Here is a 21,996-nt window from a genome sequence, read left to right as displayed (position 1 = left end):
TTCCATTTTTCATTCCTCATAGATTTTGAAAGTGAAAAGAAAAAGTCTGATGGACCATATTTTTAAGAGATTTCTAAGGTACTAAACATTAGCATTTCCTGAAATTTACATTCATTTGATATGGTGCCAGGTGTCTTATGACAGACAGACAAAGTGGACTCAAGATGTAGAAGATAACCCAATGGAGGCTGTTCAAAAGACATTATAAGGAACATATAATTTTCAGGGAATTCACCTTTGTTAACTTCCAAACTCTGTGATGATTATATATCCTCATTATGTTTAGCTTACTAACCACTAGTATATTCTAAGAGTTCATGTATAGAGAGATTAGCAGTTGACAACAGCAGTCCTAGGGTTATGATGGAGGATAAATTCTGACGCTAGAAGACTGATATGTAAAGGCCACACAGCTTGAGTATCCTTCTACAAGGAGAGGTTTGTCATCCTAAGCCATCCAATTCTGCCTGCAAGGGTGAGCTTATAACACTCAACTTGGCCTCCCACTAATCGTAACTAAGTTTAGAATTCCCTGAGTAAAATGTAGTACTGGTAAGATGTTCATGAATTGTGAGGACCAGGAAAATTAGAGCATGAGCAATAAAGTTTCCGTAAGAGCTCAGTCTGGGGGATACATAACTATGTGTACATAATACGTAATACATAGTACAAAATATCTTGTCCAGATATGGAGCAAAGGAGAAGACTAGCAGTAAAGGCAAGAATACAAATGGTAACAAGTAACACAAATGTGGGTAGAGGACCTCTTGGGTTTAATTCCTTACACTATCACTTACGAGCTGTGGGACCTTCAGCAAGAAAACTTTCTGTGATTCAATTTCCTAATCTTTCAAATTGGAAACATAATACCTATCTCTAAGAGTTGGTTGTGAGGATTATAGAGAAGAGCTAAAATATTTAAAAAACTTAGATGGGTGCCTGGAAGGTAGTAATGGCTATGTAATTTCCAAGTCCTTCTTATTATTGACTAAAGGTTCTGACTTACCAAGAGAAAATGTGGTATTGCAATCCTTTTCTTGCCTGGTCGTAGAGACATATAGCTCCCACTGGCAATCAATTTGACTAAGGTGTACTCAGATATCTGCCAGCAACTTGTGTACACACACACACACTCAGGTCATAAGTGTGAGAATCTTGGGGCGCCTGTGTGGCTCAGTCAGTTAAGTGTCCGCCTTCAGCTCGGGTCATGATCTCACAGTTTGTGGGTTCAAGCCCCACATCGGGCTCTGTGCTGACAGCTAGCTCAGAGCCTGGAGCCTGCTTCGGATTCTGTATCTCTCTCTCTCTCTCTCTGATCCTCCCCTGCTCATGCTGTCTCTCTCTGTCTCTCAAAAATAAATAAAAAACATTTAAAAATTAAAAAAATAAGTGTGAGAATCTGGAGTTCTTCTATTGGGGAAATAGGAGCTCAAAGACAAGGCTGAGGCTGACTATATTCAGCTGATTCGCAAAGCCCAGTGTTTGGTGAACCTGAGGTGACACCCAGTTAGAAGTTCACTGGCATCAGAAACGGAGGGTCAGTTTTATGCGAGGCTGTAAAAGGATACACAATTGTATATCCAAATGGGATATGGAGAGAAATGAGTTTAGCAAACTGAACCAGTTCATGACATTTGTATAAGATATCAAAGGCTGTTCAAAAAGAGAGCTAAAAAAAAAGTTGGGAGCCAAATTTTGAGGAGATTCACAATGGAATAGCCAAGATGCTGGAGGAAAAGCAGAACTCTAATCTGGAGTAAAATCGAAATAAAGACCAAAAGGCAATAAAGTATCCTGCAGAGAAACAGGAGGAATAGGGCCCCAAGAGCTAATATAAAAATTTATTGAGCAATTTATTGCAGTATTAATTGTCTGTCACTGACCTAGCAGCAAAATCAGTAACAGATTTTGAAAAAGCATACTGTGGGCTTTGGCAGTAGCTTATAACATAGCAAACCTCCTTCAAACTTGTACATGTTATGATACTTTAGAAAGGTCCTAAAGTTCATGAGATCTTCCATTCATGCACTAACCAAATATCACCTTACCACATCCAATTTATCTCTACCACATAACCTCATCAGATTCTCCAAAAAGTCTTAAAGTTTTAAATAATTTCCAATGCAGACACTGAGAGACTTAGAGAAAAAGTATTTAAAACAAACTTAATTACCTTTTTAACTCCTTGTTTAGAAAAGAATGGGCGAACATTCATGATTTATTCAGGGACATTTATTTAACCACCTACTATAAGCCAAGAACTGGAGATACAAAAAGTAAGAAGATAGGATCTGGGCCCCAAGGGACTTACAGTGTATGGGGGGTGGATATAGACATGTAAATTAGTAAGGATAATAAAATGTTACAGGTTCTATAACAGAAGTATGTCGATGGTAAAATAGGACATAAAAAGAGAGAGTGATCAATTCTACATGGGTAGGGGGATCGTAAAGTCTTTAGAGAGAAGGTGACCCTTTAAAAAATAAATTCAGCAAATCAGGATGTGAATATCTATTATATTTAAAAAATCACATGCATATAATTTATTGTTTATTATAAAAAAGTGACCTCTGTATAGGAATGGATAGGCTTAAAATATTTTTTAAATCCCTCTCTTTTCAGGAATGCTCCACTAGCCTCGTTGGCAATTGATGACCATTTATTTGTCATGCTAGGAGTCAAACATATAATTTGTAAGTGGCTCAGTATACAAGGCAAATTAGGACAAAAGTTTTCTTTTCTACTGTATGTGAAAGTCCTATTTATGATTTGAGAGCACATATATCTGTCTGAATATTATTGGCCATATAAATTTTTGGTAGTTATCTATCACTCTTAGAAATTCTTCCTCCTGGACATGCACAGCCACCCATATTTAAATCATTTAAGGGACAGTTATCTTGAACAAGGTTACTCGGTAGCTAATGAACTGAAAAGGCAGAGGTGTCAGTATTAGGAGTAAAACTTCAGCGAGAGGTATCCAGCCAGGATTGTAATGTTCTGATGTGCACAACATGAAGGGGTGTGGACCACACACTGATCTCCTCAGCCACTCACTCCTGCAGAAAGCAAAGTCTTCCAAGCCCCATCTTGCAAAATTCCACTTGTTACAAATAAATTCAGTCTGGTCACCGTGATCAACCAGCGCTAAAATGTAATCTTTGCGAGGTAATCATTTGTCCTCCGTGCAAGAAAGCCTCACTCCTGACTGCTCATCTTAGGAACAGGTAGTAAATACCTAGTCAATTACTAAGTCAACTCATCCAAACCTCTGAAGGCAGTCTTTGAACATCTTCCTAAGAAAAGTGCTTTTATTATAAATTCCCACAGTGGTGTTTACATCCTCCACATATCTCACGAAACTCCTATGCATCTTTAGTGGATCAGTCCAAGTCTTCCTCTGCCTTGCTTTAATGGCCCCTGCATCCCCACCTCTACTCTTCTCTCCTAGAATGTACCAAATAAAAAATAAATCCAGACATAGCAAGAGAGACTTTATTTGGAAGAATTATTGCAAGGGAGAGGGAGTGCGTGATTGCCACAATAGATGGATGGGACTATGGTCAGAGGGAGAGCACTTTGACCATAAGATCTGCAAGTACATCAAGAATTGGGCAAAAGGAGTTTTTCTTTGACAGGAAGATATAAACAAGGCTAGAAAGAACCTGATGTGGGGAATGGGATGAAAAGCATAATTGTACAGTAGATCAGAGAATGTTTTACTGGGAAGCCAGCCTATTCTCAAGAGGAGGTATTCTATGCTGGCTAAAGCTCATGGATCTGGGGGAAGGAGAGAACCTTAACCACAGTTTGGTTAATAAACATGCTTTTCTCCAATTGATCAATGGGGACATGCAGTTCTGCTAATCACTTGTGAGGTAAAAAATGGAAATTTGGAAAGGTGGGCACTGGCCTTGTCATAGATAAACAAAGGGTGAATCTGTGCCTCTTATCTAAGTCTTGTGATGAAGGGTAATTTATTTTTTTAATTAAATTAAATTTACTTTATTTACTTTTTATTTAGTTATTTAGTTATTTGCCATAAGCTGTTTCCAGAACACAAAGGGTGGGGGGATTTTTAAAACTCTGTTGTTTTCCATGCTCATGAGACTCAGGTCAAGTTCAACATTATCCACTGACATTAATCAAAGACAAGCTGATGTTGGGCGATGCTAGTAGGAAAGACAGCTTTTGGTACGATGGAGTAAGTCAAAAACTCTGTCTTCCAAGTGGCATATAATGACGTGGGCTTCTTAGATACTTCTAACTTAGGTAAACAGAATCAGGATTCAAGCCAGATAAGAATTCAGTAGGAAGACTGGGGGCTAAATAACAACAGAATGCAATTTCTCTAACTCCATCTTCCATGTCTCTGTCTCTCTGCCCTGGTGATCACTGGAGGCATCTAAATCTTACGTCACCAACTGCTTTACGTTCTCGGTCATCGATTGCTTTTTACTTTGCAGAAATGTCTGACACAAAGTAAGCAGTAAAGAAAGAACTTGACAGTGTTGCAGGTCAGATGTTAGGTCTTTGGCAGAGCTATACAGAGAATCAAAATCTCCTAAATTCCCAGATTCAGGCATTCCCATTAAAAGAAGAGAAGCACATTGTCTTCCTATAGTAATACATTATTAACAAAAGTAAATACCCCATTGCAGCTATGGTCTCTATGTCTAGCTCAGGAAAAGAAGTAAGAAGACCTGCTTCTTCTTCTTACTTTTCTGCCTAAACCACAGAGAACAGAAAAGTGGAGACACAGAACATGGGGACTGTCCCTGGGTCATGATCTGCACACACCCATACCTGTGGAGGAAAGTGCCCTTCCCAAAACAGCATTCATAATCAAAGTAATGTTAATCTACCCGCCATAGTCAGCCCAGGACCCTCAGAAAATGTTTTACTAACTTGCCTCACTCAAAATAAAATACATTATTAGCAGAAGAACGCATAGATCAATGAAAGAGAATATAATAATGCAACATAAGTTTTAAGAACGTTAATGAAATTCACCAAAGTAATTTCTCCATTTATAATAACTACACAATTAATCTATTACCACACTGTCCGAGACAAGAGAAATAATGCTTTTGTAGGGCCCACTCCCAAAATCTGGGCAGAACCCAAGCCAGCCTCATACTCACTAAGTTCAGCTTCCCATTAGGAAAATAACACATAAAAATGAACACAGAGATGGTAGAAATAAAACTTCGAAGGTGGAAACTGACTTTATTACTGTTAAATCATATGAAAACTTTCTAATTGATTTGTATTGGGCCGGCATCTTATATTCCAGAACCGTGTTCATCTATTTATCACAATATTCTATATGACATATGGAAACTAATTCATTGCTTCATTAATATTTACGGTCTCTCTCTAGTTGTGGCTCAGAGATATTTAACATTCTAAAACATAAGCACTGATAATTACATGTTTTACATTTTACTCTAATTTTTAACACTGCCAAGATTATTTAGTATAACTAACTTTTTAACTATGTACTCTTTTCTCTCTAACCATTAGCATATCAATCAAATTTGCATTATTCTGGCTTGCTCGTTTTATTAAAAGCAAATTCAGGGCACAATTGACTTTTCATTTGTTTAACAAGTGAAGAAATATTTACCCTGACAGCCATTGCGTTGTAGAGATTCATCTTCATAGAACAAAATGCTAACTGTGAATCAAGAAAAAAAAGATGGCATATATTTCAGTTACACAAAGACAGTAGAGCCTGTTTTTACATATAAAAGATAAGAATCTTTATACATAATACATAATAAGAGTTCTAGGCTTAGAAAAATGAAATCAAACTTTGTATTGAGAAGATGGGCTTCCTAATACATAATGCAGGCTTAACCAGGAAAATCTATGGTAGTCAAACTAGGAGCTAATGGAGATATATGATCATAAAATGCTCTCCGCTGAGTTTGATAATCAATGGGGCTCTACTGAGAATAGAATAACAAAGCAGAAATATTCACAAGTGCTGGTGACACGCAGTATTGTATGATTTATTCACTGGGGTTCTTTTAGCCAAAACTCACAGAAACATAAAAGGAATTCATATTTCAAGACGTCTGGTTTAATGAAAAATTCAGAGAAATGCTGTCTTCAGTCGAAATCGTTCAAGGATATGGATGCAGTGATGGAGCAAAATTGTGCCTTCCAACCATCTGTACAAAATGTTATGTACTTAGCTGCCTCCTGAGTAATCCTCGGGAATTTTGTTTCATTTAATATTCATTTTAACACCATAAAATCATAAATACAATGATATCATGTTACAGCAAATCCCCTGATACAGTGAAGACTTCCTACGGTCTCGCTTTCTTTCTAATATAGATGCATTTGTCTATTAACATACAAGTCTCTGTTACATCATCACTTAGCCACATAGCTTATTTCAAGGAACACACTCCTTTCAGTGAAGTTTCTGCCTCTGTTATATCTTTTAGTCAAAAACATAAAAGTTAACATAATTCATGACAGTACAATAAACAGGAAAAGCAATGAAATATATATTTTTTATATCCATTCTTTTATATCCATTTTGATTCAATCAAAATGTATTTGACTAATATAATTGAGCTTAGGTAATAGGTGTTATGTTTCAGGTAAAAATCAGAGGTAAGTGCCTTAACCTTTTAAGCAGGGGTTTTCTTCCCTGCAACAAACAAAAATTCATATAAAGGTTTTCACTGTAATTAGAATTGTTTGAGTTGCCTGGTCTGATCCAAAGCAAATTGTGTGTGGAGAGCAGCAGGCCTGGATTATTTATCGAGCAATTAAGAACCAGTTGGCTGCAATATGTTATTTACAAATGAACACAATGATGTTACTTTATTTTAAATTCTCTTTCTTCATCACAGCAAGCAAGGCATAATTCTCGGTGTTTGAGGTGAATTTAAAAGATTTACTTTAATACCATATTTCAAGTCATATGGAGGCAGATAAAACCACTAAATGTTTTAATACAGAAGAAACGTATTAAAATTTACAGCTTTGAGAAAGTGTGGGTTCAGAAAAAGGTAATGCTTCTTAGCTGTATCGTGCGGCTGCTCAGGTAGCGGCGCCGAGTGCCTGTGAGCTTTCCAGCCACAGAACTGAGTTCAGTTCCGGATGTTGCTTTCACCAGCGGGGGGGGCTCTGGCCAGATTCCTTAAAGTCTGCCCATCTTGGCTTCGATGCCCACGAAACGGAACAGTACATACTTCAGAGAGTTCTGGTGACGATTAAAATGAGATAAAATATTTGAGGTGCTTGCGACACAGTTGATGATAATTAGAGAAGGGATTTTCACTGGTGCTATTACACATTTTGTAGCTAAAAGTATGTAATTTAACGATAAGTAAAATTCCAAAATGTAAGAAGTTAAATTTTATTCTGAACAAAGAGAAGAAAAGAGAGCTAGTTTTTAAATGTAAGCGTTCTGAATTTTACAGTTAAAAGATGGAATAGCACTTTGATCACCATGTACCATTCTCATTTGAACCACTAATTGATATACGTTTATTTGCTTTGGAAAGTCACAAAAATATACATGTGGGAAAAGCAGAGCATGATCCTGATTATAAGAGGTACCCGGACCAGTCAAATTCATAGACAGAAAAGTAGAATAGTGGTTACCAGGGGCTAAAGGGAACGGGGGAGCTACTGCTAAATGGATTCGGAATTTCCATTTGTGAGGAAGAAACAGTTTTGGAGATGGGCAGTGATGATAGTTGCATTAAAAATGTAACTGTACCTAATACCACTGGATAATAAATAATAGTACAGTTAAAAACGGCAAAAATAGTAAATCTCATGCCATGTGCATTTTACCACAATTTTTAAAGACACGAAAAAAATCATTGGTGGATGTGAATTGTTCATTTCCATGAGCTATCTATGAGACACACTTAGACGCTTTAAAATTTTGTAAAATTTCTTTCATCTAAGTCTTTTTATTTCCATTCTGAGTGATGGTGACTATTTGTTATATCAGTGCTTGATTGGTTTCTTATTATATGTAGTTGTTAAAATACAAATCATAGGTCTTGTTCTTAATATTATTTTCTAGAATTGTGTCCTAGAAATTGGTTTTCCCATTCCCATTCCATGAAGTTGGACGAGCAAAGCATATTTTATTTTATTTAAAAAAATTTTTTAATGTTTTTATTCATTTTTGAGAGAGAGTGAGAGACAGCATGAGCAGGGGAGGGTCAGAGAGAGAAGGAGTCACAGGATCCAGGCTCTGAGCTAGCTGTCAGCACAGAGCCTGACGCGGGGCTCGAACCCACAAACCGTGAGATCATGACCTGAGCTGAGGTCAGACGCTTAACTGACTGAGCCCCCCCAGGCATCCCAGCAAAGCATGTTTTAGCCACTAAATATTAATAATATATCCAAAAATGACACGGTATTATAATTTCTCAGCAGAAAAAAGTCTGAAAAATTGTCTTACTATTTATTAAATTCCCATTTTATCATTAAGGTACCAAGTCTACTAAGACTAAAAATCTGGGCTGAAAATCAACCATAAATGGTGATATTTTCATTGTAATGAAAACATGCTTAATTATGGATAGTTCCCCGAATGTTTGTTGAAGAAACAAAGGAAGGGAAAAAGGGATGGGGGAGAGAAAGAAGGATAAACAGAATTGTTATGTTGCCTTTATAACAGAGCAGCAAGAATTTCTGGGATGAAAAATAGCGTTTTAACACTGAATCAACCATTTGTTAGCTGTATGTCCTTTGCCACATGATCCAGCTCAATTTTTAGAAGGCTTTTGAAAGAAAAAAAAATTGGAGGATGTATTCCTTTTAAAAACAGAATTTTCTGAGTGTGAATCTTTGGGACAGGGCTGCTGTTCAGTGGGACTGGACCATGACTACTGATGGAAGCATGTTTCATTCATATTTTGAGTTTCTCTCTGTTTCTTTGTTCTGTCGGGTGAATCACAATGGGAGGGTGGTTGGGGATAAATGAGAACCCCTCTCTCAGAGGTCAAGTGATATTCAAACCTCACCATAACCAGGTTCCAATTTTTTAACCAAATTCTCTCTCACCACATCATTCCTTTAAAGCTCAATGTGATCAAATTACTATTTTTTATTTCTTCAGCTCTACGCCCAAATACTCTCCTTGCCTGAAATGTCTTATCATTCTTTGCTAGCTGTCCAAATTCTATCTCTCCTGTTTTTCTTGCAAGCATTTATAGAACAAACTATCGTTTCTTGCCGCTCCAAGTGCCATCAACTGGAGGAAGCCAGCGTTCCCCTGGTTCCAAAGCTAATGTTCACAAACCGATAAAAAGGACTCCTTTCAAAAGGACAGCAACAGGGGTGCCTGAGCAGCTCAGTTGGCTGAGCATCTGATTGTTGACTTCAATTCAGGTCATGGTCCCAGGATCATGGGATTGAGCCCCGTGGAGGACTCCATACTTGGGATTCTGTGTCTCTCTCCTTCTGCCCTTTCCCTCTCTCTCTCAAATTAAAAAGAACAAAAAAAAAAAAATAAATGGACCACCACCACAACAACAGAAACCAAAAGAACAAGAAACCTTACTTCTTCACCTCAAGCTTTCCACATTTAGACCCTCTGTCCCTTTCTAGTGTTGTCATTTCTCAGGTCTCAGATTACTTACCCTCCATCCTTCCTCCTCCTCACCTCCCCCTGACCTACTCAAATCATCTGTTCTAAAGATCCTGACACCAAGCTAATGGTCTCACTCTTCATCACAACTCCTGCCATTATCTGGAGACTTTTCAAATTCATGCGGACAATACACTGAATTACTAAATCCCACAACTACCTGCTTCTCTCAGTCCCAACGACCAACACTTCAGTGTGCCTACATTCCTCTAGCCATGTTCCAGACTTGTGAACTAGGAATGCTTCCCCTCTTAAGTCTTAAATTCTTAACATCAACTCCTCTCCTTCAACTCCCCATGGCTTAATTTTAATTGCTCTTAAAGGTATTTCCACCTTGATCTGTATAGATCCAGTACAGATATTTCTTGTTCCCCATTTTTAAGTTCCTCATTCACATATTTTTGTATACAATGGCTATGTGGTAATTTGCTATATGAACATACCATGAATTATTTCATATTTCCTTTATTGTTGAGTATTTAGGTTGAAAACCAAAAGAAAAAAAAAAGATGAGTTTCAAGGACAACATGGTCATTTTCTAAAGTAGAACATTTTAAAAAATTTTTTTCTTAAGTTTTTTATTTTCAATTCCAGTATAGATGACACATCGTGTTTTATTAGTCCCAGGCGTACCACATGCTGATTCAAGAATTCGTACATGACTCAGTTTTCACCAAGACAAGTGCTCTCCTGAATCCCCTTCGCCTATTTCACCTCCCACCCCACCTCCCCTCTGGTAACTATCGGTTTGTTCAGTATACTTAAGTCTGTTTCTTGGTTTGTCTCTCTCTTTTTCCCCTTTGCTCATCAAAAACAGAACACTTAGAGCGATACATGTTTATAATAATTTTGAGTAATACATTGATATAAACTCGACCAGATCAACCAGCTTTATTTGCTGGACTGGGCAGTACAAAGGAAAAATCTGCATTAAAGTGATGACAATGAAACTTCTAGAAGCCATGCACATATGGAGAACAGATCTGATGAGCCTAAGCCTTTGTTATTTTCCACATCAGTGCCATCCTCATTTCATAATTTTGAGTATAATCATTAAAATGATTTATTACCAAATAATCATGAGTATTCTGTGCATATGCTTTGCCTTGTTTGTTGGCAACTGATACCAATCTGTTCATTATCAACAGCTGATTTTTAAAGTACCCTTTCTTCTTCCACACACACACATTAAAAGCCAATTATGTTACTTCTTACAGTTATTTTTAATATAATCTTTAAAAGCAGGGGGAGCAAATCTAAATTCATTTCATAATTATGAAACCATATTGAGAAAGTTTTTAATATTAGTAGGTCAGAATCTTAAATTACCCAGTCTTTGGTATTTTTCTAAAATGCAAGACCTTGAAGGGAAAAAATACGTTTCAGTTTTTTGCTCGGACACTAAAGGGTGATAGATGTTGCTTTACTAACTTATCACTTATTTGGAAGTACTGTACCGAAATTCATAAGAAGAGTTGGTCATTTTCCCAATTACTGAAGAAATGTATTCATCTAATTGAGAGAAGTAAAAATGTCTGTAGAAGTACCCATGTCAATCCTATTTGTTTTTAATACAGTGACCAATATTTTATATATTTTCACTATCGGTTAAATAAAAACCTGCTAGGGTGCCTCAGTTGGTTTGGCTCAGGTCATGATCTCACAGTTCGTGGGTTCAAGCCCCGCATCGGGCTCTGCGCTGACAGCTCAGAGCCTGGAGCCTGCTTCTGATTCTGTGTCTCCCTCTCTTTCTGCCCCTCTCCCTCTCCTGCTTTCTCTTTCTCTCTCTCTTGATTAAATAAATATTTAAAAAAAAAAACCGCTGGTATTTATCATGACAGCATATAATGGAATTTTATGGTAGTGGCATCTTTTGTCCCACTTAAAGTTAATAAAATTTCTTTCCATTGTTACTCCTTCAACAACTAACCTAATATGAAAACTTTGTAAGAAGCAGTAAAATAGTAAGCATTATGTAAATATTGTGAGCTGCAATTTTCCGCAATATAGAAAATGATTTTTATAATTTGAAGAATAATCTAATTTTTAATAAGTGTTTTAGTAAATTAAATAGTCTGTCCATAGGGTGTTCACACTGTAGCAAAAACTTCTCATTGAACTCTGTTGATGTGGTTGCCATACAGGTTATTCGCTGAATGATCTTAATTTAAAATTAATTTAAAGTTGGTTAAGACTATAGTCACTTATTTACTTAGTTATAATGCATATAGAATTAATTGTGTATATTAGGATAGGGTTTCTACTTACTGCTCTCAGAGTGGTGATTAAAAAATAGTGCATTTGATATCAAACATAAAGGAAACTATGTAATGACAAAATATAAAGAAAAGAAAAGAAAGCTTAAAAGGATAATGAGAGGTACACAAGTGTCCTATAGAAGTTATAGTGGTGAATTCACTCAGGGAACACTCAAAATGCTAGTGCTTCAAATGACATGGATGAAAAAATATTTCAACATTTTTCAGGTACTTATCACTGAGGAACGATTATTTTCACCTCACCATTTATGAAATAAAGCAGAGAGTGGCTAAGGACCAACTGCATAGAACACAATACAGTTGAAAACAAGAAAGGTCCGTAACAGTAGGACCATCTGGATCCATCAGGAAGAGCGGACCACTGTCACGTTTGAGCAAGAGTTCAGTAGGTATGAAATGCATGTGCACAGAGCATGCACACTACATACCCATCAAATTGTTGTTATTAAAAAAGAAGAATCAGAGCATATCCTCACTAACAGGAAAAGATGTTTAAGGTTATGAATCCACAATCTGAGACCCCGAAGATGGACAAATTTGGGTGATCTTGCCAGATGCAGCAGCCTGGAAGTCAGCAGGAAGGCCAGAAATGGAGGTTGAGGATAAAAGAAACAAAAATAATAGTCACCAAGGAAGCAAGAGCCAAGTCACAAAAGATAACTGGAAATGATCTATTATTCTGAGTTAATGAGGGCACTGTGGTAGAGAACCCATGACACTTTAGGACTGGATAAGCTCGCTGGTGTCACTATGAAAATTATTTAAAAGCTGGATAGAAATTATTTAGTTAGTAGAATTTTGAGGGAAGCTGTCTAAAATGACTAAACCTATGGAAGGAGATCCTAGGACCTCTCTCTTTTCCCAGTTTCCTTTCTCTCTGACCTCTGCCATATTTGAGACTGTTGACAACGCCAAATTTTCATCAGTTCTCTCCTCTGCTTACTGTGACGCTGTGTCTCTGCTTTTCTAGTTACTGTCTGTCTATAATTCCCTTTCCTATGCCTAAGTCCTACCTAATGTGTTCCACAAGCCTCAATTCTTGGCCCTCTGCTCTACTCTTGAGATACTGTTTTTTCTATCAGGTAGAAAAAGTCTTTCATCTTGCAATGATGGTTCTAAAATTTTTATCTCCAGCTCTGACTCTTAATCTAAACTCCCACGCAGTAGTTCACGTTAATGAGCGTTTGTTGAGGGTTAATTATTATGTGCCACACACTCTGCAGAGACAGCAAAATCGCCTTACAAGATATCACCACATGGAGGTGTCCTAACCTCATCACAAACTCACAAAACTCAAAACATCTTTTCGTAAGCTTCACTGAGTGTCCCTTTCCGAATGTTTCTTATAAACACGTATGCTTTTGTTATCTTTATAACCATTATTCAGCTTTGCTGAGATAAAAACACAGCTATCTGGGTAGCTTACAAAGCAAAACATTCCTCACTTACAGTGTCGACCAGGGTTCCCTGTAGCTGTCTAGGCTCTACATCTCGTCATCTTAACCCCAAGGATGAAGGAGCAGCCCAACTTCTTGTGCCAGAAGGAAAGAGGGAGAAAGCCTCTTAAAACGTCACCTTGAATGTGGCATATGTCCCATCTGCTTACAACACCTGGCCCAGTCCAAAATCAATGAGATGGGAAAGAATCATTTTTTTATGAAAAAGAAGGTAGTGAATAGTTTGAGGACATACTGATACTGATCATCAGTTATGCTGACCATCGCAACAGTGATCCAACATACGTCCCTGTGAATCATTCGATTAGTCAGCAAACATTTCTACCGGCTCTCGATGTGACATTTCCTGAGATATGTTTGAGATGCAGTAAACTGAACAGTCACCACCATTCAAGAGTTCCCTGTCAAGTAAGGGGTGTAAATAAACAAATGTGTCACAGGGGGACAAATGCCTACACGAACAAAGCTAGGAAGGCACAGCTGATACCTGCTGTCTCCTACCATTGTACACACAGCTTCGGGAGAACAGGGGATGTTAATCTTTAAGTAAAGTCTGGAACAGAAAGTGGGGATTTGTAGCAATGGGAGGGAGGTCAGTGTGCAGATGGGCATTCCCTGCAGGGAAAAGGCATTTGCAAAAAAACCGGTAGGACAGTGCATGTTTTGGTGACGGCAAATGATTTAATGTGCCCAGAGTATATTTCATACAGGTGTAGCAAGAAGTGAGGTTAGAGAAGAAGCAACTGGGACACTATGAACCACCTGACATGTCAAGTGAAGGAGCGCCAACTTTATGCTATGTGCTACGGCAAGAAGGCTGTCGGCATGGGAGTAAAATGATGACATTTAGGCTGAAATCAAGAGATGTTTATGAGGGGGAATGCAGACTGTTTTATAGCTGATAGGAGTCAAAGGGTAGAGAGAAGGAGGTAGTGGGATGACTGGATTTCTGGTTGAGTAGTTGTATCATTTATCTGGATCAAGGAATATGTAAGGAGGAGCAGGTTGGGAGTGTCTGAGGGACATGCAGAGAGGATTTTTAAAAAGGGGTTAGCACATGGATCTAGATGTATCAGGAACTGAGAACTTTAATGAATCATTTACTCCTCCGGGACCTCCATTTTTTAATCCATAAAATGAAGATAACACGTGCACTTTCTACTTGATAGATTATTGCTGGAAAATATTAAATAATGGATATAAAGCATTTTTAAATGAAAAATTCCTTTTCAAATGTAGAAGGTTACTTTATGAAAGTCACATTCAATTCCTGACCAACCTCCCTCAACTCCCCAAACTCTCTGAGCTTAAACCCCTCCTGTCTCCCATCACACGGTGCTCATTCCCAACTTCACAACCTCTTCAAGCTGGTCCTATTTGAACCTAACCCCCTGGGGGTCAGTTTAAGTTTCATTTCCTTGATCTTAGGAGACTCCCCATGGAAGCCATTATTATCTGTCCACGTGTTTGGTGGGAGGAGTCCCTTTAAAATTGAGTTTCCTTTTTAATTAATGTATTTAATAGATAATGCACTCACATTGCTTAAAATTCAAAGGCTATAGGAGAGTTTATAAAAATAAAAAAAAAATCTCTTCCTTATGCTTATTCCTCAAGGACCCAGTTTTCTTCTCCCTTAGAAAATTAATATCAGGGGCGCCTGGGTGGCTCAGTCGGTTAAGTGTCCGACTTTGGCTCAGGTCATGATCTCATGGTTCATGGGTTTGAGCCCCGCATTGGGCTCTGTGCTGACAGCTCCGAGCCTGGAGCCTGCTTCAGATTCTGTGTCTCCCTCTCTCTCTGACCCTGCCCTGCTTGTGCTGTCTCTCTCTGTCTCTCAAAAATAAATAAAAAGCATTTAAAAATTAAAAAAAAAAAGAAAATTAATATCATTAGTTTTTTTTGTGATTCTTTCCCAGACTAGCAAATTAAATCAGTGGCCTCTGAATCACACAGTGGTGGCTTAGGTGATAACAGAGGCCATAGGGAAAAGGTCAAAGCAGTTGAATTTCTTCAACTTCCAAAACAGCTGTACTGTTTACACCTGTTTTACATATGGAGCTAAACATTTTGCTAAAATTTTAGTGAAGGGGGAGTTTGGTTACTAAAGTTTTAAAATCCCCTAACCCCTATCACTCATTTTATAACTTAATCATGCACTCTATGGTATTGTTATTATTATAGCTATTAGGCCAAAAATATGCAGAATAGATGTGGGAAATGATTTAAACATAGATATTATAGACTATGTATGTGACAGTGTGTACTAATGTATGTGAGAGGATAATTAGTGTAGACTTAGACAATATTCATGTCCCACTTCCCAAAACAAGAAAGTAGCTGGTCCTTTTTGGCATTCTTGCTTCAGATGGCTTATGTGTGACTGTCTATCTCTACCTGGCTTTGCTTTCTTAAAACCTGAGCTCTGAGAAATTATGCTAGAATGGTAGAGAAGGGTGAGAGGGGAGGTGTGGGCAGAGAAAGAGAAATAAAGGAGCAAAGATTCCACATGCCTTGGAAGGAGCTGGGCATCAGCTTTTTGAAATAAGGCCATACAACATGTGGCATTCCTATTGCTTCTGGGGAGTGGCTAAAACTCTAGGAATAAACTTGTGGCAGCTGTGATTCTTTCCCAGACTAGCAAATTAAATCAGTGGCAGCTATGTTAATATGATTCAATAATTACTTATTGAGATTTGATTATGTTATTTGAGATCCTTATGTTGGATACTGTGGAAGAGACAGGGTTCAATGCATTAGGGATATTGGGATACGGGCTCTAACAAAAATTCCCGTTCCCTGTATGTGGCCCACTGACTTTAGAGTTCTCAAAGGATGAACCCAAATACACAGGCTGGGACCACGGACCTCCTCTGAATGAAGGCTCTGCAAAGGTGGGGATCTCGGGTATGTTCGCACAACTTAAGCCTCATGGACTTCTGTGTAAGCCAACGGAGGCAAATCTCCAATAACGAACTGAACTTCAATTGCCTACCAACTCAATACTTAACGGTTTTAGAATGACATCAAACTGGGTTTGAATTTTTCTCCACTTAATCAGCAACAATATGTCCTTGGGGAAATAACCACCTCTAAGACTATACTTCTTCATCAATAAAATGGTGATGATATTCATAGGACTGGTATAAGACTTTAGTTGGTACATGCAATAATATGTAAAATGCTTACTACAATATTTTAGTCATACTATTCAATCAGTAAGTGGCAGCTATGTTAATATGATTCAATAATTACTTATTGAGATTTGATTATGTTATTTGAGATCCTTATGTTAGATACTGTGTCCATAATGGCAAGAATAGATAAATAAAACAGATTTGTTCTAAAATAGCTTACAGCTTAAAAGCCTCAAAAACCATCAAGAACCAATTTAAATGAGGAAAATCTCATCTTTCCACCCCTCTCCCAAGAGCTCAAAGATAATTGGATCCAAAACTGGAGAATAACTTAGTGATCATGGTGAACGATACTTTTGTTTTTAATTTTTTTTAAGTTTATTTAATTTTGAGACAGAGAGAGAGAGAGAGAGAGAGAGAGTGAGAGAGCACGAGTTGGGGAGGGCCAGAGAGAAAGGGAGACACAGAATCCAAAGCAGGCTCCAGGCTCTGTGCTGATCCTGATGCGGGGCTTGAACTCCCAGACTGTGAGATCATGACCTGAGCTGAAGTTGGATGTTTGACTGAGCCACCCAAGCACCCCATGAGTGATTCTCTTTTTGATCAAATTTAGTTAAGACACTAAAATAACAAGCCACATTTTCTAGAATGGCTCATCAAATAAATTAAAAAAAGTTTTTTTCAGAAACTCCAGCATCATTAGAATATAGATTTCCTAGATGAATACTTTATAATAGTCACTGAAATGTTTATTCTCTTGTATATTTGATTTAAAAGAGGTCTTAATAATTCATAACCCTCTGACTAGTGGCTTGTGAGTAGAAATTACAGCAACGGAAGGTAAGTCAGTAACTTGTCTATACATAGATATAGATCCCCAACCACTAATGAATAATAGGGCTAAAGACCACTCAGCACTCCATAAGAAAATACATGAGTTTTTCATCCCATTTAAGTAATCTGATCCTATTAACGGTTGGTTAGACAGAGCTTCTGCAGGCCAATTGAGCACTGAGCCAATCAGTGATAGTAATTTATTATAACCCATTGGATAAAACAGGAATCCATGAGTTCATACTGATATAAACAATTTTTAAAAATAGGGGGAAAAAAGCTCTTTCTTATACTAATATGTTAACAAGTAAATGTAGAAGAAATGACAGAGTTAGAAAATTGCTGTTTGACAAATATAAAAATTGATTCTGGCCAAATCCATCATTGAATGCTAAACCTAGTATAAAAATGGTTGATGAGAAAGAAGATAAGTATATATACATATACACAGTCTTGAAATATACTTTCATAAGATAAAATAAGTTTACAGTATGAGTGACTCCATTTTAAATTCTCAAAGTCAGCATCAGCTGTCACGGGACAAACAAACATCATGCTCCTAATATGGTGCATTGAGATGTATTTCTGATAAAAATGCATAACCTCAGTCTTAACAATAAAGAAACATAATTAAACCATAATTGAGAAATAATTTAAAAAATAGTTTAAATTCTTCAAAAACATCAAAGTCAGGATCGGAAACCACAGACTAAGTGACCAAAGAAACACAACGATAAGCACAATGTAACATCTAGAAAAGATGTTTTTACCATAAATGACATTATTGGCACAATCACTGAAATATGAATAGAGTGTATATAAGAGATAACAGCATTGTACAGACAACGGTTTCCTGATTCTCCTCATTTTTATATGGTTCTGGCAGAAAACACCCACTCAAAAGCCTAGAGGTAATGGGCATCACTTCTGCAACTTTGTCTCAATTGATTCAAAATAACTAACGATATGTATTCATAGAGAAAAAAAGACAAAAAAAAAAAAAAAAGAAAAGAAAACCATGTAGGGAGAGAGAGAGGAGAGAAAGTGATAAAGAATATATGGGAATTTTTTGTACTATTCTTGCAATTTTTCTGTAAGTCTGAAATTATCTCAAAATTTAAAAATTACTTTTTTGAGGCACATGAAGTGGCTCAGTCAGCTGAGCATCTGACCTCGGCTCAGGTCATGATCTCCCAGTTCGTGAGTTGGAGCCCCCCACTGAGCCTGCTGCTGTCAGCCTGTCACCACCAGAGCCCAACTTCAGATCTTCCGTCCCCCTCTCTGACCCTCGCTTGTTGTGGTCTCCCAAAAATAAATAAATGTTTTACAAAATTACTTTTCAAGCAGTCTGAAATGTCAGTGATGTAAGAGATTAGTGTTCCGGACAGGAAATCCATGCTAACAACTAATGAGATGAATGAGAAGCACTTCACATTTGTTACAGACAGAAGAATGGGCTTATTTAATCAGCTGAACTAAAATAATAAACTTGTAGTTTGGTGGATTTTAAGAACACGAATGATGTATAGTAATTAACTAGGAACATACAGTATTAGTAAAAGAAAGTATAGGGACTTAACTAGAGAAAATCATGTTATTTAGAGAAGTTATCATGAAATACATGCAGGTATAGGGATTTAAATGACTGTCTTCTGGGTTTAGCTCATAAATGGGTTGAATAAACATTTTTACCAATGATTGGGATAATCAAATAATGATTAAATGAATGAACAATGATAAGATGAATGAACAGTAACGTATTTAGGTAAAGTCCTAACAAGGGAGGGGACGATATAAAAACAAGGTTAACTTTGGATAACAAAAATTTGTATAGGACATCAGATCTGCCTTGTAAGAGCATCACTGTGATTTGAAACTAGCTAAAAGTTAGATCCAACATTTACAGAAACCTCATGGCAGAATTATTGTTTGAATAATCAAATCTAAAATAGCAGGCTCTTTCTCCAAGCAGTTTCTACACTTTATTAACCTGTTTTAATTTTTTTCCACAAAAGGTGACTGCTTATCATTTACTTCTCTACTTATTCTCATTTTTTCCTATTTACATCTTTTCATTTCACTTAGATGCAACTAATCAAGAATAAATGAAAAATAATCACAATAGAAAACAGTAACAAACCAAAAAATGAAAGAAGTAGCACTGATTAAAACCTTTCTCATTTTGTATCAAAAAACTATTTTTTCTGGGGCACCTGGGTGGCTTAGCCAGTTAAGCCTCCAACTTCAGCTCAGGTCAGGATTTCACAGTTTATAAGTTTGAGCTTCACACTGGGCTCTGTGCTGACAGCTCTGTGCCTGGGGCCTGCTTAGGATTCTGTCTCCTTCTCTCTCTGTCCTTCCCCCACTTATACTCTGTTTCTGTCTCTCACAAATAAACATTAAAAATTTTTTTTATTTTTTCACTTCTTATAAGTCTTAGCTGAATGAAGTAGATGTTGGCATGCTATAATTTACTTCCGTAAGTCTATCAGAGGCTAGAGATGGTTGTGGTATATACTACCTTTCTTCAGGCAAATTTTCAAAATATCCCAACAGCCAATAATAGTCAAGGGTAAGCAGCACAGAGAGAAACTGCCTTATTTTTATATTTTGCAGAATTGATTTTGGGTACTTTGACTCAACAAGTGTTTATTGACTGACTATGTTATGGAACAGGAATTAGTCTAGAGGTTGATGGTCCAAAACTGAACAGGCTCCTGTGCCTACTCAGAAAGACCTCACCATTTAGAAACTGGAGGAAATCATCAACAAGTAGGTGCAAAGAAATGCACACGCTGTGAAAGGTACTTAGACAACAATAGAATATCTCTTGTAGTTTGGGTACAAAGACATGCTTCATTAACTCTTTTTCTTAATGTTTATTTATTGAGAGAAAGAGAAAGAGAGAGAACACGAGCAAGTGGGGGAGGGGCAGAGAGAGAGAGAGGGAGAGAGAATCCAAAGCAGACTCCGCACCATCAGTGCAGAACCTGATGCAGGGCTCACTCCCACAAACCTGCAAGATCCTGACCTGAGCTGAAATCATGATTCAGACGCTCAACTGACTGAGCCACCCAGGCGCCCCATGAGTCCTTAATGCTCCATGGAAAATCAGAAAAGGCTTCTCAGAGATCTCATTCCAAAATTTAAACCTAATTTTGTTCTTACATAAATATTTATTACCAATAACTTCCAAACTGTACATAAATATGACTGAAGCGAGTAAGTTAACAGCATACTATATGATTCAAATGCTAATATATAAAAATTTTATAATATTTACCTTCACAATTAGTTGATACTGTTGTCTGCCTAAGTAACCTCTCCAACATTTTTGAATAACAGTTGCTACTCTGTGTAAATGCCTGTGTAAAAAATACACTTATTAGTATGCTTTCCTTTAACCAGATTCTCTTACATTTTTTCTTAGACGATACCTTTCTATAATTCAAGAAATCATATTCAAAGTCACATTTATGTGTACTTCTAAAGAGTAGAACTATCATTCTGCAGTACAATTCACCATTTCTTGAGGTAGAAAAAAGGCAGAGATAAATATTCAGTATTCCTCTTTGGGCTTATGATTAGATATTTTTAAATTTCAATTATTCTTCAGTACTAATTCTCGGAAATATTTATGAATGTTAAGACCATAAAACTGGCCAAAGGAACATGTTGAGAAAAAAGCCGGGCACTATTGATGTGAGTCTCTGTAAGTACTTAGAAAGAATTCTCGAGTTCAAGAAATACTTGCTCTTCCAGGCTTATATTACCCAGTCAATCCAAGCTAATGTCTTGTTAATCTGCTCAATTAAAAAAAAAAATAGTCTCTTTGCTGCCATGTTCCTAGTTTGTATAGTGCCCAATAGAGAAACCTCATGTTTGTACCTAAATCCGCAAGTCTGGTTCCTACTAGCTAATAGAAGGAAATATACTGTATGATCCCCAGCCCACCATCTGAGTGAGTTATTACATACGAGGCATTTTCTTCCTCCACCTTATCCAGGGCAGTACTTTTTGAAATTGTGAAAGACAGAGAAAAGGTTGAGCACTGAAGAAAAAGTGCCAACAGGTAAGATAGGGATCAATTTCAGTCTCTTTATAATCAGCGTGGCAACATCCGGCATCATTTGCCTTGACCTATCAACATGGTGGGGAAGGCTGGAATCACTTCCTTCTTGTTTTGTTTTGTTTTTGCTTTCTTAGCAGTCAGTGAATTCATTCCTCTAACTATAAGTCCAGTCATCTGTCACATCCTATGGAATTTGAAGAAAAGAATCTAATCAAGGATATTGAGGATATTGAGAATTTTTAAAGCAGAGATACGGTCAATATAATTTAGTTTTGTGATATGTAAGAGAAGACCAAAGGGGCATCGTATAATTTATTAATTTCATTACAAGGAAAATACAAGATTATTTGCAATGAGCACTTACACGAATAAAACAGATTTTCTAAGGAGTATATTTTTATGATATATCTGACGTTTCCATGACAGAATCTTATACCTGAGATACGCCCGAACTCGGCAGCCTCGAAACCAGCTCTGGATTTTAACCGCCGCGTCATACTCCTTTTTTCTAAATATATCTACAACACTAAAAGGAAATGTTTAAAGCATTCATTAGTCACTAATATAATTCCAAAGCAAC

General features: G+C 37.2%; 1 protein-coding gene across 2 annotated transcripts in view; it reads right to left on the bottom strand.

Moving 5' to 3' along the window:
* The window catches only part of SPATA17 (spermatogenesis associated 17), a 179,400-nt gene that overhangs the window by 144,949 nt on the left and 12,455 nt on the right, over window positions 1-21,996 (bottom strand). For both annotated transcript variants that reach the window (XM_029935652.1, XM_029935653.1), the window contains exons 2-4: window positions 21,853-21,942; window positions 20,628-20,709; window positions 5,630-5,680 (exon numbers count right to left, since the gene is read on the bottom strand). In XM_029935652.1, coding sequence (XP_029791512.1) covers window positions 5,630-5,680; window positions 20,628-20,709; window positions 21,853-21,942 — 223 coding nt within the window. The remainder of the gene's footprint in view (window positions 1-5,629; window positions 5,681-20,627; window positions 20,710-21,852; window positions 21,943-21,996) is intronic.

This window comes from Suricata suricatta, chromosome 3, assembly GCF_006229205.1.
Source record: "Suricata suricatta isolate VVHF042 chromosome 3, meerkat_22Aug2017_6uvM2_HiC, whole genome shotgun sequence".
In the NCBI taxonomy this organism is placed as follows: domain Eukaryota; kingdom Metazoa; phylum Chordata; class Mammalia; order Carnivora; family Herpestidae; genus Suricata; species Suricata suricatta.
This window is presented reverse-complemented; position numbering and strand designations above follow the sequence as displayed.